This window comes from Gymnoscopelus microlampas (assembly GCF_963454915.1).
Source record: "Gymnoscopelus microlampas genome assembly, chromosome: 8".
In the NCBI taxonomy this organism is placed as follows: domain Eukaryota; kingdom Metazoa; phylum Chordata; class Actinopteri; order Myctophiformes; family Myctophidae; genus Gymnoscopelus; species Gymnoscopelus microlampas.
Window position 1 is genome coordinate 20266454 of NC_139945.1, and position 20567 is coordinate 20287020.

General features: G+C 41.7%; 1 protein-coding gene across 5 annotated transcripts in view; it reads right to left on the bottom strand.

Annotated features, from left to right (window-relative positions):
- Positions 1-308: 308 nt before the first annotated feature.
- Positions 309-20567, bottom strand: part of ccdc9 (coiled-coil domain containing 9) — a 37455-nt gene continuing 17196 nt past the window's right edge. For 3 of the 5 annotated variants that reach the window (XM_084065458.1, XM_084065457.1, XM_084065460.1), the window contains 6 exons: positions 17721-17841; positions 17157-17322; positions 10048-10549; positions 7919-8122; positions 7416-7634; positions 309-3240 (listed from right to left, as the gene is read on the bottom strand). In XM_084065458.1, the coding sequence (XP_083921584.1) occupies positions 3236-3240; positions 7416-7634; positions 7919-8122; positions 10048-10549; positions 17157-17322; positions 17721-17841 (1217 nt within the window). In that variant the 3' untranslated portion in view covers positions 309-3235. Of the gene's footprint in view, positions 3241-7415; positions 7635-7918; positions 8445-10047; positions 10550-17156; positions 17323-17720; positions 17842-20567 lie in introns of those variants that run through there. The other 2 variants (XM_084065459.1, XM_084065461.1) reach the window with 2 other exon arrangements.

The following is a 20567-nucleotide window of genomic DNA, read 5'->3' on the forward strand; positions in this document are numbered from 1 at the left end:
AGCTCACAAGGCTGGCTCTCTAACCCCAAATGCATAGTAGCTTATGAACTACAATAAAGCAGTGAAGAGAGGGAAAAAAATCAAAGCAAGCCTATTGCGATCCTGCATCGCCCCAAGGTTGAATTCATGCACAAGACATTATTAAAAGCCAGGACCGCTCTAGACAGGCATTATGATGTGGACATTCAATTTGTGTATGGTGTAGAAAGGTATTACAGTCCTCCAACTGTGCTCTGGAAACGGCTTCATGAGCAGATTGAGAAATATAAGTAAGACATACCCTTTCACAAACAAACACACAAGCCAGGTAAGAGACCATGAGGAACATATTTATTGTGTAAGAAAAAGAAAAGAAAAACTGAGAACAAAACAAAAACATGCTATACATGTCGCAATTCATGAGCTGTACAAATATGGGGGCTACCTCTTTGACGTGTGAATAAAAAGCAGACATGAAGTAATGAATGTATTTGATCAGGTAAAAAGCTTCAATTTCGGATCATGCTAGTCCTCATTACAAAAGACTCCACTTAAAAGGCAAACCTTGATATTTCTCAGCACAATTTCACTTATCAAATGGGAAGACATACGGTTGTACATTGGACTGTCTACTCTGTCTTAAATACAATCACAAAGTCATCAAGCCAACGAAGAAAGCAAAATATGCAAACAATGGCCGACAAATATACAGAAATGACTTTTCATAGTCAGACCATAAACTTAAAAACTGTGGAATGTTCAGTTACATTTAAAAAATATACATATTGCATTTCCTCAAATTCATTTGATAGAGAACACAAAATATTAAAGCATCCAATTAAGTATATCCATAGTGCCCCACAAAGGTGAAACAGACAGGAACTACTTTTGAGTGTTTTAACCACTCGAACCCCAGCATCCATATTCTGGGAGGAACATTAGCCAAAAAGAGCAGATCTGCAAGCTCACAACGCATCGCAATCTGCTATTTTTGGTGAAGAGATTTGGTGTAGATCGGAAAAACAGCGCACCAAGTACACTGCAACTCAGGTCCGTTTTACTAAGTAGTTAAAGGTCACAGGCCATGATTAATAGAACTAAAAAGACAACATACTATACTATTCCCATCTGTAAAACACTAAAGATAATTTTCGGCAGCATGTACAACATGAACTGCACCATGGCTTTGTAAGGCAGCAGACCAAACAATCTAAGACCAAGCATTTAGAAAATGCTTTAGACTCAAATTAAGGTTTTGGCCTGTTGAGGTATGAGAAGCAAGTGTTTCATTCCAAAATGCTACCAATTCCTTTGCAGTCTTGCATAGCCAGACAATCAGAGATCTCTGCCTATCGATTCGTCTACGGAAATCTAAATTCAATGAATGGGCATGGATGCCAGAGAAAACCAGCAGTAACAAACCTATGCCCACTGCGTTGAAAACCAATCCGGATACCATCCCATATGGAGGAGCGGCCTCAAGTCTTTGCATTGGTTCTGTGATGATGAGGTTAATTTTTTAATTTATGAATTGTTTCTACTAAGTTTTAGCCCATTTGTGGAATTTAGATGTCACCAGTCGTATCAGTGGGTGGAAATGTCTGATCATGTGGCTACGCGAGACTAATCCATTTGAGATGTTTTTTTGTTACTTTACTCATTTGCACTTTGTAACTTGGTCAAGAAAGCGCTGCACAAATACATTGATCTAGATTTTCTAAGTAGAGATTATCATGACTTCGTCCTCATATTATTTCGAAAAGGTCTTTAGGTCTAAAAGCAAAATAGCTAACAACATTTTGGCTTTTTTTCATTTCAAATGGTTGCTATCTCACTATGGAATGAAACTCTTACAAGTTTTGTTAATAACTTAATCCTTTGAGAGACTACTAGTTGCATATCCAATATTAAAGGGAAGATAAATCTTGACAGATGGACATGATCAATTCTTCTGTACAAGTGGCCTCTTAACAGTCACAAAGCATCATAACCACAACATCATTAAACCCGATTCATTCCTTGTCGCATGACGGCTTCACCATGCGACGGAGCATAAATTATAGGCTTTACACAGTCTCAGGATCAGCCCATACATTATTTTGCAATTATCAAAATACTAAATGAGAGAACAGCATTCGTACAATTTAAATGGCTGCAGTACATGATTGGTATTCTGATCAGATATAATGTAACTCTTGGTGAAATTAATTTCATCTGTTTTTGACAGGTTATGAATGCCAACGTCAGAAGAGAATCTGTTTAATTATTCTGCGACACAGACAAAAAGCCTGTACAGCTTGCCATTCAAATAGTTTTAAAATAAAGTATACCATAACACTGCTTACAGCAGTTAAAACAAATGCATACCTGTACATTCAGGCTAGAGAATGGTCATTTTGACATTTGACAAAAGATGTGTTACAATGTCTTTACCAGTTTTAATGGGATCAGGCTACTTTCTCTCCCAATCCGTTTCCCTCACTGTTTATTTGACGGTTTCATGAAAATGAATCAAACTGTGGCGTTCGATTAATTAAAAAAACTGTAGTTTCTTGTCGTATTCTCCTACAAAAAAGCAATCAAAAGCCGTAAACATGAAACCAAAGAACACAAACTAACACCGTCACAGTAATGGTGAAATGGGTCTCTTAAAACTGATCAAATTTTGACTGAATGCAATGTCATAATCGGAAGATGTCCACCTGCTTCACCATAGACTGATAACAGACAGGCCTTCCTTGAAATATTTAATACAATTTTCTTAAGATGCTTTAATTTTGATAGTTCGAGCTTTTGCGTTTCTGTTTTCTTGGGTACCTTTCCCGCTCAGAAGGCTATTTCACAGTGCAAGAAAGCCAATAATTTTCTCAGGAAATCCAGACATCTCATTGTAAGAATCCAACACTGTAAAAGGTTTTTGATGCCCCTTAAAACCCCACAAATTCCAACGTATATCTTTTCCTCCGACACGCAGCGCTAGACGGAATGGGATAGAACACGGTTGTGGCCCAGCAGTGAGCAAAGCCACCGACCACCTGAGTGTAGGAGAAAGCTAGAAAAGTAGTCGGTTCAAGATGTCCCAATCATGATAGCGTGTTTTTCTTCTGTATCTCTGATGGTCACTCCAGTAACGTTTAGTTGTGGTTGTCTTCAACCGCCTCATCATTTTCTCCTTCTCCGTCTCTATTCACCCTTCCATCACTCCATCCACTATGGACACTTTAGCAGTGTGATTCAATGTGCTTCCCTGCAGCATTCAGCCTGTTGACAAAAAAATAAATAATAGGGTGGTGGTGATGGTGGGGTCACACACTGGCCATTGTGTGCTCTGTGTGTTTCATTATGTCTCCTTTTGTTTTGTGTGAGAGGTATTCTCGCAAAACCCCCTTACAGTATTTAGAATGCTAATGTTGTCAGCATGTGTGGCAGATGGGACAGCCTGATTGAGCCTTCTCTATTTTAGGGACCGCAAATGATGATATCCTGTTAATAACCTCTCTCCAATAAGAATACACAGTAATCAATTAAGAGCCTGAGGGAGCGCTGCGCGGGTCCGTGATTATCAGGAACTGAAACGGGTGCTCTTTGGAGAGGGTTCAATTATAGGTCAACAAGGTTTTTAAGGTCCTTCCTTTTGTGTAACATCAGAGTGAGAAAGTCAGTCGATGAATTTAAAAAGGATCTAAGGCACTTCGTTCAGTCTAGTTGAAAAAATAACTTTATTTATCCATGGCTTGAAGGGTCAGTGGACCCTGATGCAGGCCAGTGGCGTTTCCCCCTTTTCCCTTTGCCTAGCAACTAAGCCATGGATAAATAAAGGCTTTTTAACTTAACTGAACGGAGTGCCTTGGATCCTTTTTAAGTTCACCGACTGACTTTCTCACTCTGATGTTACAAAAAAGGTAGGAACTTAAAAACCTTGTTGACCTAAAATACACAGTATTTTGGAGATGGAACTCTTCAAATATTGACCGACGTGTCTTTTACAGAATCCAGTTTTTGGGGTGTTTGAGCTGTTGGAAGACATGATTCACTTCCTCCTCTCCACCCATGGTCAGACACCATGCTCCATCAGAGCCTCACAAAGCATCAGAAGAGTTAATTCGATCAGGACTTCAGCACTTCAAACAGTCTCAATTCTATCTGCACCATCATCTGGCCAACCAGGCCGCAGCTAATTTCCTCCGAAAAAGCTTTTAAAGACTTAATTGTGCCTGTAATTCGGCTCATTTCCTGGTCTACACCCTGATGAGCTGTACACAAAACCACACACTTGTCATAATATGCTCCCTCTCTGTAATTTGATCTCATCTTACTTCTGCAGCATGTTGTGAGCAAGGCCCAAACAATCGGAGGACAAATGCTATGAAAGTGAGAATTTAGTCCAATAATAAGCTTACTAATAGGCTTAAAGGGATATTTCACTTTAAAAAAAGAAATTGGGTCAATCCACACATGTCCGTTCCGCGTCCGTTCCGTTCGCCGGAAGTCCCATCCACTCCCATGTAAAAAAAAAAAACGGAACAGTACGGTCCCGTTTTTTTTTAACATGGGAGTGCATGGGAGTTTAACATGGGAGAGGCGGAACGGAGGCGAACGGAAATGTGTGGATGTACCCATACTGCCCTCCTAATACGTGAGGGGGTCGTGTTTTTCCGATTACTTTTTTCATTTATTTAATATTATTTTCTTATTGTATTTAATTGTTTTTCATTTTCCAAACAAATTATTAAAAATAAATGAAAAAAGTAATTGAAAAAACACGGTCTCCTCACGTATTAGAAGGACAATATCAGTCACCAGAACCATGGACGGGTGTTTCCGATGAATCTATCATGGTTAAAATGGAGTTTGAAGTTACAATGGGTTTGTATAGGAAGGGGGTGTGTCTGATAAAATGAATATCAAATATCTAAATACTGAATCAAGCAACTTAAAAACGGTCCGGGATGCTCCCAAAATGACCAATTTAAAAAAAAAGGGAAATATCCCTTTAATTGGTTACATTAAAACTTAACCATTAGGACAATCAGTAGCAGAAACACAATCTACACTACTTATTCAGGTGTGGAGGGAAAACATAAAGCCAAGCTAAAGTGAGTGTGCTACCCTACACAGTAAAGTATGTTGTGCTCTGGAAGCTATAAAACATGGAGTGCAGTGCATATAGACAGTCCATGTGGTCGCTACAGTAAGTCTACTGGTTATGGTGATTGCAGTAACAATGAATACAATGAAAATATCACAAAATCCTCAACAAGCAATTTGTGCAATCAAAGGTCTATGAAGCTGAGTGTGTGTGGGGAGACAATCATCTGGTCAAAATGAGACATCGAAGTTGAAAGGAAATAAAAAGAAAATAAAAAAAGGTAAAGGCAATAGAAATAAGCATATCACCACTGTCGGGCAGAAACCTTGTATTTCCATATTTCATCTGTTTATTTTTAGCGGCGCTGGCGCCGCTCTATACATAGTATAGAGCGGTCCTGCTCTATACCTGCCTTTTCCGTCAACGTTCTGATTGGTCAGGTCTGTCAACGTTCTGATTGGTCAGGCCCGCCAAGGTTCTGATTGGTCAGGTCCGTCAACGTTCTGATTGGTCAGGCCCGTCAACGCTCTGATTGGTCAGACCCGTCAACGCTCTGATTGGTCAGACCTGTCAACGCTCTGATTGGTCAGACCCGTCAACGCTCTGATTGGTCAGGTGCGTCAACAAAGTGATTGGTCAAGCTTCACGTGACACATGGCTATAAACACATTATGAACACATATCGATGACAAAATGTATCAAAGGCGCCGCTACCTTCACACAGGGTGTGATTTTTTCATAAATGACTGCCTTATTTCATACTTCACTGTTTGACCGTGTTGCACAATAATAGTGAAAATAGAAATAAAAAAATGTATGAATACATTTGCCTATGATTTTCCCAAAATAGGAACGCAGGTTCAAAGTGCCTACGTTTTAACTAATTAAAAGTATCAAGAGCCTGTGACTAAATAATAACTACACTGGATGCATTGGAACACAGGTGGAAAAAAAAATCAATTTCCTTAAAAGTAACAGGTTCGACGTACAAGGTTTCTGCCCAACAACAAGGCCATTTTCCTGTAATACGACTAGTTTCAGTCATGAGTGATGGAGTGTTTTGTGATTGATAAGTCGTGAGTCAGCCAGTCAGAAGACGAGTGAGGAAGCACATCAACAGGAGTTGTCATGGTACCACAGTCTTACCCTACAATGCTACACCGTCTCAGGTAGCATCGCGATACCACACCAAGAAAATATACTGGGAAATGATCTGGTGTTGTTGAATGCATCTTTGTTCATATATATGGATGCTTCCAGCACTACATTACTTGACAATAAGTTCTATACTTTTGATAGCTTTAAGATAATTCAAAGGCTTTGGCACTGCCGACACGTTAAAGGTTTAGTATCGTGTTACGGTTCAGTATATCATGATATTTAAGTAGAGGCACTGAGGTATCATCCAACTCTCTGCAGAACACAGAAACAAAGACAAAATCATTCACATATTGGTCCTTAAATGTGCATCAACGTCCAAGACATCAGTGAAATACAAAGAAGATGGGATGGAGTAGGACTGCACAATTGTATTAAATTCAGATATTGTGATTTGAGTTTTCACAATGAATAGGCCATGCTAATACATGATTTAAATGTCTTCCATTTTGATATGCCAAAAACTACATTAATATAAGATGTGGACGTTTTCAAGATGTTTTAGCCAAGGGAAGGTCCAATCTGCTCAGTTCAAAGCTTGTTGGATGCGTGACGTGACGACAATAAGCATAAAATGACACCTTTTCGAGCCTTAATTTTCAGGCCCGTTGAGAACTCTAATCACAATATCTCGCTAAAAGCAATTAGGCTTTCCACAGAAGCCATATCCATGCAGCCCTAGCCCAGTGGTCCCATCAACAGGTTTGGTGAAGCAGGGAGCAGGCCATGTACTGTCACATGCATTTAACCCATCAAAGACAGAAACAGAAGCGAAGTGCTCACATCGCAAGGAAGTCAAAACACGTAATTCTGGAGGAGGAAGGGGCGTGGCATCACCAGTGAGGCTACAGCAAGCGGCAGAATTAGTAGTGCTTTCAGTTAAGTTTTAGGGAGGAGGCAGCAGGGAGGAATCTCACAAGTGAAAGCTGTGCTCCGATTCGATGCGCATGTACAAATATATGAGTACGCGTGCAGTTTTCAAACATGCCACCACCAATGTTGTAAATTCACATTTATTCACACAGAAGCAGGTAAAAAAAGCAACAAAAAAAAAAGCTGAAACCACCACTATGAGAAAAAAAGGGGAAACGGGTGTGAAAGGTCAGTTAGGTCAGGTGTAGGGGGATGGAAGGAGTCAGGGAGTTTTTACGGTAAGTCACCGTTGCAAAGTCGCTGATATGGACCGCACCTGAGGATGTCTGCTCCGAGCTCTCTGATGTTTCTGCTGCCGGACCGGTATCAGGCCCCATAGGGGCAGAGGACTCGGTGGCGGTGGTGGTGGTGATGGTGACGGTTGGGTCGATGGTTGGGTTCCCTTCTGCAGGTTCAGCAGAGGTGCTGCTCTGCTCGGCTTCCAAGACTACTGGAGTGGAGGAGGTAGCTGCTGGAGGAGAAGGGGAAGTGGTGTCTGGAGGGTGTGTGTGTGGGGGGGGGGGGAGAAAGTTAAAATCTTTTTCATTGGATCATCTATGATGATTTAAAATACCATTAATACTCTGAGTCTATATTATTAATTACCTAAATATCTGCGCAAAGTTCGACTAACATCTAATTCTGATCTCCAGTTTGCTGCTGTGTAAATATTGGGCATGTATGCTGGTAAGCAGCAATATTTGTGTTTTCAATAGGAAAGCATGATGGGACTTGAATTGCTAAACTGATTTTGAATTTTATCATTTATAAATGTCTTACCCTGCGGAAGAGCAGAAGGTGCGTCGCCTTCTGTGGTGGTGGTAACCACTGTTTCTGGGATCTCAGGGGGGGTGGAATCAGAAACCGGAGTGGCGGGAGTAGGAGGACGGGGGGGTTCAGTAGGGGCAGAGTCTGGTTCTGGTTCTGACACCGTCACACTCGGCTGGGCTTCAGACTGAGCTGGATCAGCGGGGGGCTCCGCTGCTGGGGAGGCGATGTTTGCAGAGGGGAACAAGGGAGGAGGACGACAAGGCGGGAGAGGAGAGGTACGGCGGAGCGAGGGATTTGATTAAACGAGTGAGTGAGTGTGGCAGGCAAAGGAGGGAGAGGAAGGGAATGACAGTAGGGGGGAGGGAGAAATCATGGGAGTCGGTAGTGAGTGAGACATAATTGGTGAGTGAGAGGAAGGAAAAGAGAGCACGGTGAGTAGGAGAAGAGAAGAGGAAAGAATAGAGAAGAGAAGGGACGAGACAACAGAACAGAAGAGCTACATTTCATACAGTATTTCCCTTTTACAGCCCACTTTCTATTTGTGGTTATAAGGATCGCAGTAAACGGAGAACAGTGAGATGCAAAAGAAAGGAAAATTATTTAGAGATAAAGTGAAAGAACAGACAATTGAAGAGAAGAAGAGAGACAATTGGCATGGCATAATGTTAGAGGGATATTTCACTTTCAAACGTGTTTGGCGTCATTTTGACGTCTGCTTGGGCTTTTGTGTGCAACCCCCAGACAGTTTTTAAGTTGCTTGGTTTGGTATTTAGATATTTGATATTAATTTTATCAGACACGCCTTTCCTATATGAACCAATTGTAACTTCAAACTCCATTTGAACCATGTTAGATTTATTGAAAACACACATCCTTGGTTTTGGTTACTGATATTGTCCTTCTAATGCGTGAGTGGGCGGTGTTTTCAATTAGTTTTTACATTTTTATTTTTTAATTTCCCAAAAAATAAATGAAAAAAGCAATTGAAAACGCATAAGGACAATATCAGTCACCAGAACCAGGTTAAAATAGAGTTTGAAATTGCAATGCGTTTATCTAGGAAGGGAACGTGTCTGATAAAATCAATATTAAATACTGAATCAAGCAACTTAACAACGGTTTAGTGTGCACACAAAAGCCAGAGTAGACATAGAAAGTGTACACTTTCAGAGTTACATTTACACACTGTACTTTAACCAATTTCAGTGGATTTATTGATGCATAAAGGGATATTTCACTTTCAAACATGTTTGGGGTCATACATGTTTGAAAGTGAAATATCCCTTTATGCATGAATAAATCCACTGAAATTGGTTAAAGCACAGTGTGTAAATGTAACTCTGAAAGTGTACACTTTCTATGTTACAAATGCATAAAGTAACGGTCAGGGCAGGGTTTCAAACTATACCTGCGATCCATGTCCAGCCAAACCGTTAACTGCAGCCAACAATATAGGTCTTGTAGGGGCTAGTGTGTCATGTACTATAAACCATGTAAATATCAAGCTTTTTTACATTTGTTTCCCTTAAATCAACAAACCCACATGCAAACATCCATGCATCTCGTTTTACGTGAGCCTGTATTAGAGTCAATTACTGTCACACAGTGGTGTAAAGTACATTTACTCAAGTGCTGTACTACAGTTTTGAGGTATTTGTACTTTACTTGAGTATTTCCAATTTCCAATACTTTTACTTGTACTCCACTACATCTCAGAGACAAATTTTGTGCTTTTACTCCACTACAATTATTTGAAATCTTTAGTTACTAGTTACTTTGTAGATTTTGATTATTATTACAAAACATACATTAACCACTTCAGCCCTATATACATTTCGGCCATTCAGCCGATCTACAAGCTCACAATGCGTCACGATGCGACGCATTGTGAGCTTGTAGATCTGCTATTTTCAAAAGATTTTTACACATTTGAAAACTTGCAATGGGACATTCTGCATAGAGAGTACTTTTACTTTTGGTACTTTCAGTACATTTTGATGCCAATACTTTTGTACTTTTACTAAAGTACATTTTGAATTCCGGACTTTTACTTGTAACAGAGTATTTCTACATTGCAGTATTGATAGTTTTACTGAAGAGAACATTTGAGTACCGTTTCCACCACTACTGTCACATACCTGTGTCTGCTTCCGTCTCAGACTCAGTAGGCTTTCTGGGGGTGGGGCTCTCTGCCTCTTCCTGACTCTTGGCCTGGGGGGTGCTGTCCGTGGAGCTAGGGGGCTTCGGCGGGCTCTCGCCGCCCATGCTGCTCCGCGGGGACTGCATTTCCATCTCCTCGCCCCAGTCCGTCACAGGCTGGTGGCCGTCCAGCGGTGAGAAGGGGCTCAGGGGCTTGGCCACCACGCCTTCTGGGGACTCGTGCGCGGCCGACGGTGGGGGGATGTGGACCTTGGGCCTGGGCGTCCGCTTCTCCTTCGGGCTGCTGGCCGAGAGGTTCGACGGAGGGGAGGCCGGCGAGGTGTCCTCACTAGAGACCGCTTTCTCCTTTCCTGTGTCTTTCTTTTCATCTGCTCCGGAGTCGTCGGTGCGTTCTCCTTCGTCGGAGCTGCCATCTTCTCCATCACTGGCGTCCTCCCACTCCTCGTCCTCGTCGTCTCCATCCGCGTACTTCTCCTCTGCCTGAGGATGGGACAGAACATAGGATTGAAAGACTGGAACATTTCAAATGTTTGGTCCCCGATTGTTACAGAGAGAGAAAAAGGTTAACACAAAGGACAATACAAACAAGTCAAAAAAATACAAAAATACAAAAATACAAAAAAAATAAAGTATACACAGTAGGATATATATATTATTAAAGAAGGATTTTTTTTTTTGTTATCAATTGTTTTTATTATCAAATTGACAATACAATTATATTCACATGAATACATTTTTCAACAAAAACAAGACACAAACAACTTAGAACAGAATAATAATAAAAATAAACCCCTGATATTTTTCGTCAGTATATCGATTATTTATCGCGGGAGGAAGTATCGCGATATATCGCAATATCGATTTATCGTCCCACCCCTATTGTCTACTGTAACTCGATGAATAGAGGACGACCAGGGTCAAGGTCAAAGGTAGCATTCCAATTGGGAGGAAAAACAAAATGTCTTCATGTGTTCAAGTGAGTGAGCTTTCAAAAGCCAAATGACAATCCTTCCACAATCGCTCACTCCGCTCGCGCCTTAGTTCCGCCTCCGAGCGAGGACGAGAGGATTAGACGTGAGTCCGGAGGAATCAAGCCGGTTGGACTGACAGCCACAGTCCATTCCTCATATTCCTGCCTACTCACTCACTTAGAACACATTCCCTGCCATTGACGTAGATCTCTGTCATTTTTCCTTTTTTTCTTCTTCCACACAGAACCCGGAGATAACGCAAGATTTACTGCTCCATTCACTTCCTGGTTAAAGAATTTGGGAAATATTATGCATCTCGGCTCCTGTGTTTTATTATGTATTTTTGGTGAGACATGCTATTTTCAACGGCGTATAACAAGCGAACGGGATGTCGCAATGTCATTTTTTCTTTCTTTCACGGAAGCACAGTGAAACCCTCCGTGATTAGCAACCATCAGGGGATCGATCATACTGGAGATAAATATTCTGTGACTACTTGAAAAGGTTAGAAAAATCGAAAAAAACGCTGGCAGTGGGTGCACGCAGCTAGAAATAAGTCTGGCAGTGAATGTGTTAGATGTATTTCTTATCAAGTGTTTGACACGCGTTCTAGCTCACACCATGCTCAACAAACAGCATGATTGTATAAATAAAGATCAACCCATTATGTAATTTGTTGCTTCAGTACAGTAGCTTTGATCACTATTCATGTGTTATTATATATACATGCACTTCACTATCTCTGCAGTTCATTCAAGTTGGACACTTTTACTCTCAGACCGTTCAACACACGCATGCAGGCATGTTATGTTTACATTTTAGGATATGAGTGTGCAGATCAAAGTTACGTCGGCTCTAAAACATCCCTTTGAAGTCTGTGACACAGCACTAGGCCTGTCACAATTATTACATAATCGTCTAATCGCAATTATTTGAGATAATCGCAATTATTTGAGATAATCGCAATGATTTTTGCATAATCGTCATAATGCTGCTTTCTCCTTCACTGTGCCCCGTAGCGCGAGCAGAGGTTTGTGAAACTATAGGCGCATCGGTCCATTCATAAAAGGTAGGAAACATGTGAACATGTGCAAAAGTGCTTTGCCAGAACACTGTGGAAGGTCTCTGCAGCCTTGTGGTTGTTAAGGTATCTCCATATAGATTGATCAATGCTCTCACTGAAGGCAGCAGGGAGTTTCAGTGTGGTTCTATCTTTGCCATAAAGTGCCGTGCCCAAAGAGTCATAAAATGGAAATACTTTGACCGGTTGCTGTTTGATGAGAGATGACACACAGGGATCAATAATCTGTATGATGGTGAGGAGCTGCTGTGAGGAGCTGCTGATAAACCTATCATCTACAAAACATCGGACGGGCAAGTAATCGTTGAGGATGAGCTTCTTAACTTCTTGGCCATCAAAATTAAAACATTAAGCCAGGACGACATTGTGCTGCTGGCCATTAATACTTTCGATTCTGCTGAAATCGAGGCATCTAAGAAAATGCTGTTTGAAGTTTGTCCATCCACATCACTTCGTTGCATCTCTCACAAAGGGATACACAAGGATGCCAGCAATATAAAACTATGCCTCAGGGTACTGAACGAATGCGGGGAGGATATTCCTAGGTTTGTCTCCCACTAGCTGGACGATCTACCGCCTGTTTCCTACTCTAGCATGGATGTATCCTGTCTACTAAGGAGAATGGAGCAGCTCTACACAGAGGTCTGTGCTCTGAAACATGTATCGTGTCGTCAGGCTGACATTTGCGAAAGTGTTCAGGCTGACACGGTGGCCATCAACGCCCGACTGAGTGCCCTGGAGCACCCTGCCCTGGAGCAGCCTGCCGCTGCTTCGACACTACAGGTGGCTCAGGTTGCCGTCCCTGCGGAAGACACACCACGGTTTGCACCTCCGGTCACACCGGGGGAGGTGAAGGACCGAAGAGAAGCCTCTGCGCCAGTGGCGAGTGCAGCAGATCCTCAGGCGGAATGGAGCGCTGTCGTAAGGAACGGGCGGCGGGGACAAGGACCAGCGGCGGAGTCGTCTGGTTCAGGTCAGCGGCTTCCCAGATCAGCAGTTCAAGGGAAGAAGACAGGCGCGTCTGATGCGGTAGTTCACGGAGCAGGGAGCTCGGTCGGACGGGCGAGGAAACCGGCAGCAGCGGCTATCATTGGTACAGGAGCAGTGAGTACCATAAAGATAATTAAGACTAAATTAGTGAGTGTGTTTGCCACCAAATTCCACCCTGATTTGGACCCCGTAATTCTATCTGACTATCTTAAAAGTCAACTTGGCCGTGATGTCACTTGCCTCAAGATTGAGACAAAAAACAATAGATTTGGCTCTTTTAAAATCACAGCGGAATGCAATGAAGTCAGTGAAATGTATAGTCCTGATATCTGGCCTGAGGGTGCTCTTGTACGGCGCTACTTTGAGCCCCGCAAGAATGGAGTTTCTGGAACTAATATTCGTGCTGTTGTGGGGTCACTACCTCAAAACCCCTCGAATCAGTCATGATGATAGTTTCATATAATGCCCGTGGCCTCCGTGTGGGACACAGTGCTGCTGATAAAGCAAGACGCTTAGTTGTTGACTCTCTGTTGGAAGTGTGCGACATAATGTGCATACAGGAGACATGGCTTTCCAAGCAAGATCTGGATAAACTGAACTCTTTACATGCCAATTTCCATGGTACCGGTGTATCCACCACTGACCTTTCCTCTAAAATAATGAGGGGGAGAATACCTGGTGGAATAGCCATATTATGGAATTCGAAATATGACAAAGCTGTGAAAGTGGTCAGTCTAAATGTTGATTGGGCCTTAGCAATAGAAGTAACATGTGATGACAAGTCTTTTATACTCTTGAATGTATACATGCCGTATGAGTCAGCACAATCTGAAGATGAATTTCTGAATAGACTAGCATTTATACAGTCCTTCATTCAGGTGAATGACTCCACATGTGTATTTACCAATGGTGATTTTAATGCTGATTTATCTGATAATAATGCTTTATTTGCAAAACACCTGCACCTGTTTTGTAAGCTAATTATTTCGAGTAAATCATTGTTACCTGACACTACATATACGTTCATTAGTGATGCATGGCACACTACATCATGGCTTGACCATTGTTTAAGCACAGCTGATGCCCATGCCTGTATAGACAGCATGGAGGTGTGTTATGGGCTGGCCATTTCAGATCACATGCCGTTGGTAATAAATATTAATACTGTCAATATTCCCACCACTATCAACATTGATCCTGATATTAAATCAGGGAGGATAGACTGGTCAAAACTAACCAGTGAGGATATTGACAGTTACACTGCCACTACTGTTAAATTGCTTGATTGTATTAACCTGCCCAAGGAGGCACTAAACTGTAATAACCTGAACTGCAATAACGTGCAGCATGGCACTCAACTGTGTGTCATGTATGATTATATTGTAGAGGCTCTTATAGCTTCGGGTAGACAGTTCTGCAAAAAAGGGAAAAATAAGGTGCAAAACATTAAGCCTGGTTGGCATACTTTTGTGGCTGAGCATCATTTGGTGGCCAGGACAGCTTTTAAGTGCTGGAATGACTCTGGTAGGCCCAGGCAAGGTGCTGTGTTTGAGGAAAAAAAACTCACCAATGCAAAATTTAAATATGCCGTTCGATCTGTAAAAAGACAGGAGAACACTCTGAGAGCTGACTCATTGGCTAGTAAACTACAAAGTAAAGACCTCTATGATTTTTGGAAAGAGGTTAAAGTCATGAACAACAGTAAAACCTCATTACCCTCTAACATAGAGGGTGCATGTGGCCCGGTTGAAATTGCCGAAGTATGGAGGAAACACTATCACAAATTATTTAACTGTGTAAGAAGTGGCACCGTGGCAGTAGGTCAGGTTGATCCTTCAGAAAATGTACTGATCAGGGCTGATGATGTGGTTGATGCCATTAGGTTGTTAGAAAAAAAATAAGGCTTGTGGCATGGATCTCATAAAAGCTGAACATCTAAAATATGCAAGCAACAAAATCTGCTCACTATTGGCCCTGTGCTTCACAGGACTGATGGGTCATGGTGTACTGCCAGAGGCAATTACTTCAGTGCAATTAGTACCTGTCATCAAAGACAAGGCAGGGAAACTGAACAGCATTGACAACTACAGACCCATCGCTCTGGCAAGTATCCTCTCCAAAGTCTTGGAAAGAATACTGCTTGTGCGACTAGAACTGTATGTCCTAACTGCAGATAACCAGTTTGGATTTAAAAAGAAACACGGTACTGACTTATGCATCTTTGCACTTAAAGAACTAATTGCTAACTACAGTAACCATAATTCCACTGTTTTCCTATGCTTCATTGATGCATCTCGTGCTTTTGATAGGATCAACCACTTCAAACTGTTTCAGAAAATGCTTGATCATTGTACGTTTACTGGTATTCTGGTATGCTAATCAAAAAATGCATGTCAAATGGGGTAATGCATTATCCGCCCAATTCACTGTTAGTAATGGGGTACGCCAAGGGGGGATTTTGTCTCCTGTTTTATTTAATGTTTATATGAATGATCTATCAGTTGAACTAAATAAGTGCAATACGGGATGTTTGGTAGGAAACACTATCATCAATCACCTGATGTATGCTGATGACCTGGTTGTACTAAGTCCGTACAGTGGCGGGTTACAACAGCTACTGAAAATTTGCTCTAAGTATGGCACGGACTATGACATTATATATAATGCAAAAAAAAGTAGTGTCATGATTGTGAGAAGTAAGGATGACAAGAAATTGTCTTTTCCTGCCTTCTCTCTAAGTAATAGTCCATTATCACTGTGTCAGGAAATTAAGTATCTGGGTCACATCTTTACTGACAACCTCCAAGATGATAGAGATATCTCTAGGCAGTGCCGCATACTCTATGCCCAGGCCAATATGCTGCTTCGAAGATTCAGCATCTGTTCAGATCATGTTAAATGTGCTCTATTTAAAGCATTTTGCACTCCCATGTATACAGCCTTCTTGTGGTGCTCTTACAAGAAGGGTAGTATACGGAGGCTCAAGGTAGCATACAATGACGCCTTGAGGATTCTACTTAAGGTCCCCAGATGGCATAGTGCCAGTCACTTATTTGTGACACGGGGAATTCACACCTGTGAGGCTCTTTTAAGGCACTCCATGTAAGGGTTTATGTCTCGCCTGGATGAGTCCAGGAATTGTATTATTGAGGACTTAGTCAATCCTGGGAAAAGCTGTCTCAGGTACTCATCCAGGCTACGGAAGCACTGGAGAAATAGTCTGTACTGTATGTGTAATTGTTTGTTTTAGTATGACCTTGTTTGTATGATGTGTTTTTATCTATTTTTATTTTATTTTTTTACTTTCTTATGTGTCTGTTTTAATCTGTATGTAATTATGGACCCCCTGTGCGTCTGGAATAAAGTTTGAATTTAATTGGATTGATAATCATTCCCAATTTCCCATGTTGAAAGATTTTCACACATTTTCAAATATTAAAAAAAGCAGAAATAGCAGATCTATTTCTGCTATAAGCTTGTAGATCAGCTATTTCTGCTTTTTTACACGTATAACAATGATTAAATGTCAATCATTTCTTTGTATATTTCAGTTATTAGTCATATCTGCCCTGTGCAGTTTTTGATCACGAAGCCTAAAAGGCTTCTTATGTTCCATGCCAAACACACAGTTAAATCGTTAATCGCAATTATTTGAGTGACAATTGATCGTCAACTTAAATTTGTAATCGTGACAGCCCTACACAGCACGGCTTTTTCTCCCAGACAGCGTAGTCATGCTTTCCATCTCACGGCCCGAGGAGACGGTCCATCCAATAACAAAACAGATAAGACAGTCAAAACGAGAACAGGCTTGAGTGTGTAACACTGGTGGTACACTCTGTGAAAGCCACTGCAAGCGGCTTGGAAAGCTCACTCTCCTCCCGGTCTCGGCTCCTCCAAAAGCAAATGACCATTTGGGACACAAACTATTTCCGAGTTAAGCTGGAGGACCGAGTGTGGAGTGAGCAAAGATTTGGGTATTGGAATACCCAAATTGGAATTTGGCAGTAGTGTGATCATTATTTCTGGGATTCAATTCAAATACCTTCTGTGGTGGGGGAGCTTTGGCCTTCTCCCCTTCCTTCTCCTTCTTCTTTGGCTTCTCTGTCTTTGTCTTCTCCTCCGTCTTTGTCTTCTCCTCTGTCTTCACCTTATCCTCCATCTCTTTCTCTTCGTCCTGCTTCTCTGCTTCCCAGCGGTTGTCGTGCATGCTGAAAAGAATGCCATTGTTTAGCCTGTTTCCCAAAAATAATAATAACAATAACACTACAGACTTTCAGAAATCTTGGTGAGCCTGAACTGCTGTAAAAAAAAAAGAGAGCCTGGAATTTCACTGGGTAATTGCTTTTTGGATGCAGGCACACACACACACACACACACACACACACACACACACACACACAAAGCAATTGACATGCAAAATAAAATAATGACGAGGCTGTCTTTTCAGACTTTAACACATATCATAAATGTGACTTGGGTGATAATCATGATTAATGATACAAAGTTTAAAAAAAATGTGTTTTAATTAACACTAAATCCTGCTATAGATACATTAGCCATGGTACAATGCAAACCTGGCTGTATGAAATGTATTAATCTCAATCACCTATAGCTCTGCTTCTGTCCCCGGCCCTTCCCGCGGCCCCGGTCTCCTCGATTCCCCGCGCCCCTGCCCTGGGACAGGAACTCGGCAAACGTTGGCGCCTTGGGAGGTCTCTTACTGTCGTCTGGAAAAATGAAAAACATAGGTAGCTAAGTGATGCATGACCAAGAACCTTTTCAATGGAGAGATGAAAACCACAAAGGAAGGTGTAATTGAACATAAGAAAATGTAGGAATGGAAATGAATAGAAACTGATGGCAAGACAATCAAGGACATGTCACCCCGGACACAATCCACCCCTACACTCCTTTCTACACAGATCATCAGTAATAAGACATCTGTCCCTCCCATCCCTACGACACCCTAGCCAATGGTCCAGGTGTCCTGACTTCTCCCTTCTGGCTCCCAAGCTGTGAAATAACCTTCCCCCTCAGTCAGGAATGAAGATTCACTCCGTGTTTTCTGGCAGTAGGCTCTACCTCACACCCTAGCACTCACAAGTAAACTAAGTATGTTATTTAGACAGCATGTAGTTTTAGACACATGCTAGGATTGATGTTTACCTGATAACCTGATTACTTTGTAGTACTTAAATGTTTTATTTGCACTCATTTCACTAGACCATTTACCCTGTTTGTTGACTAGGGTTCGTGCCACTTAATCCAATCTTGCACTTTGTAAGTCGCTCTGGATAAGAGCATCCGCTATCTAAATGCTTACAATAGAAAATTATTAACTGTCTGATGGATAGAAAGTTGTTCATTACTGATGCTTGAGCTACTGTATTAAGTCCTTATGAATATAATCAAGTATCAAAATCTTAAAAGAATATGAAAAGAGGACCATCTTGGACAAGGGCTTGTTAGCGTTTTAGTTTCTTCAAATGCTACCCAACACAGGTTGTTTTCCATATTCTGCACATCACAGGACTTCACCACTCCCCCCCCCCCAATAAACCTCATCTGTTCCTACTCCTGTCCATCTCTCTGCACCACTGCCCTCCTCCAGCGATCACAATACAGCCAGCGGCTCAAAGTGGCTGTCAGCACGTTATGTAACGGCAGAATGAAGTGGCCTTCAGAGCCAATCCCAGGTGTCTATATGTCTGACGCTGACCTTGCCCCTTGTCCCATCTGACCTCCAGCGTTAAGACAAAACCGTCTGCCAGCTAAACACATGGGATGACTCATAGGATGATCTCATATGAAGAAAGACTCAGGGGGGCAGATAGAGGGAGGAGGGAGAGATAATGGAATGGGTGAGAAAGACAACAGAAGCCGTCTCTCACCCATTCCCCCGAAGATGAATAGAGTGAGAATAGGGAGGAGGAGAGGAGGAGAGGCAGGTGGAGAACCAGAGAGAAGGATCACAGAAAAAGACAGAAGTAAAGGGGGAGATGAGAGGATTATGGGACAGAAGGAGTGAGGCAAAGAGGGAAGGAGGAAGGGACATAGAAAGAGGGGGAGAGAGAGAACGGAAACCACAGCCAGGGGAAAGGGGAGAGGACAATAATGAGACAGGGAGAGGAAGGCAGAAATGAAGGGAAAGATCACGAGAGGAGAGACAGAAGTGAGGAAGGGGTGAGCAAAGCAGAGCAGTGGGAGGAGAAAGAGAAAGCACAGAGCAGCCTGTAAAGCTGTGAGGACATTCAATCATTCTACAAATTGGAGTCTGTGAAAACAGCACGCTCGCACAAACACGCACGCGCACACACACAGGCGCACGCAGCCAAAGCGAGTGAAGGCTATGATGTGTGGCAGGTGCAACGTCAGAATCTATATACACACGTGTCGTTACAGCCTGTGATCATAGACACACCTGGGTCAAATCAAATGGCATTTGCAAGTGCTTGCTTGCTTGTTTTAATGGAGTTGGGAGTGCCAGATGGATGGGGTTTCACCATGATCAATATAATTAGTGGTGGGTAAGTGCTCATTTTCACAGACTAGAGTATAGTAAAAGCGGTCCTGTTGTCATCAGAACTTTCTAATGCTCGTCCTCAACTGACCAACCCCACCCATTTGGTATCCGGAGCTGGTTAAACACACACTAAGTACAATCCGTCAGTGTTTGATCCAGGGCTGTTATAGGCACGTTTTGGGTGCCGTTCAAGCTTTTGGTGCACTGGGAACCTACATGGTAAAAACCTCAAGTGTTGATCCTCACTGTTACAAACGGAATAAAATGGACCCTTACGTGTCTGAGTTACAAATGGAAAAATGACCAGAGGATTTTAATGTGTATGATAAAAGTCGGACAATTATTTCCACCCAATTCCAAAACAACTCCCCTAGTAAAAGCAAAATTGAACAATTCAAAAGCATGAGATCAAAGTACTACCCGCCTACCTGATACATTTTCTTTTTACTATTAAAGACAACTGACAATGTCAATGGCTCAATGGTTAGAAGGTCAAATGTAAAAGTTAAGAAGTTAAGTTACAATAGCTGATGCAGATCCAGAAGAAAGTCCTGGACTGATCTCATATATTATGCTATAATAGCTCCAAAATATGATTTAACCAATTTAACCCAACAGTCCCTATTCTGAGCATGTCATAAAAATAAAAGCAAACAATCGCTAAAATAACTGCTCAAAAACGCATCAAGTTGCGACACGTGAGCTTAATGGATCGTCTAATTTAAGCAGTGGTGGAAAGTAACTATGTACATTTACTTAAGTACTGTACTTAAGTACAATTTTGACGTATTTGTACTTTACTTGAGTATTTCCAATACTTTTACTTCTACTCCACTACATCTCAGAGGCAAATATTGTACTTTTACTCCACTACAATTACTTGAAAACTTTAGTTACTAGTTACTTTTCAGATATAAATTATGATATTAC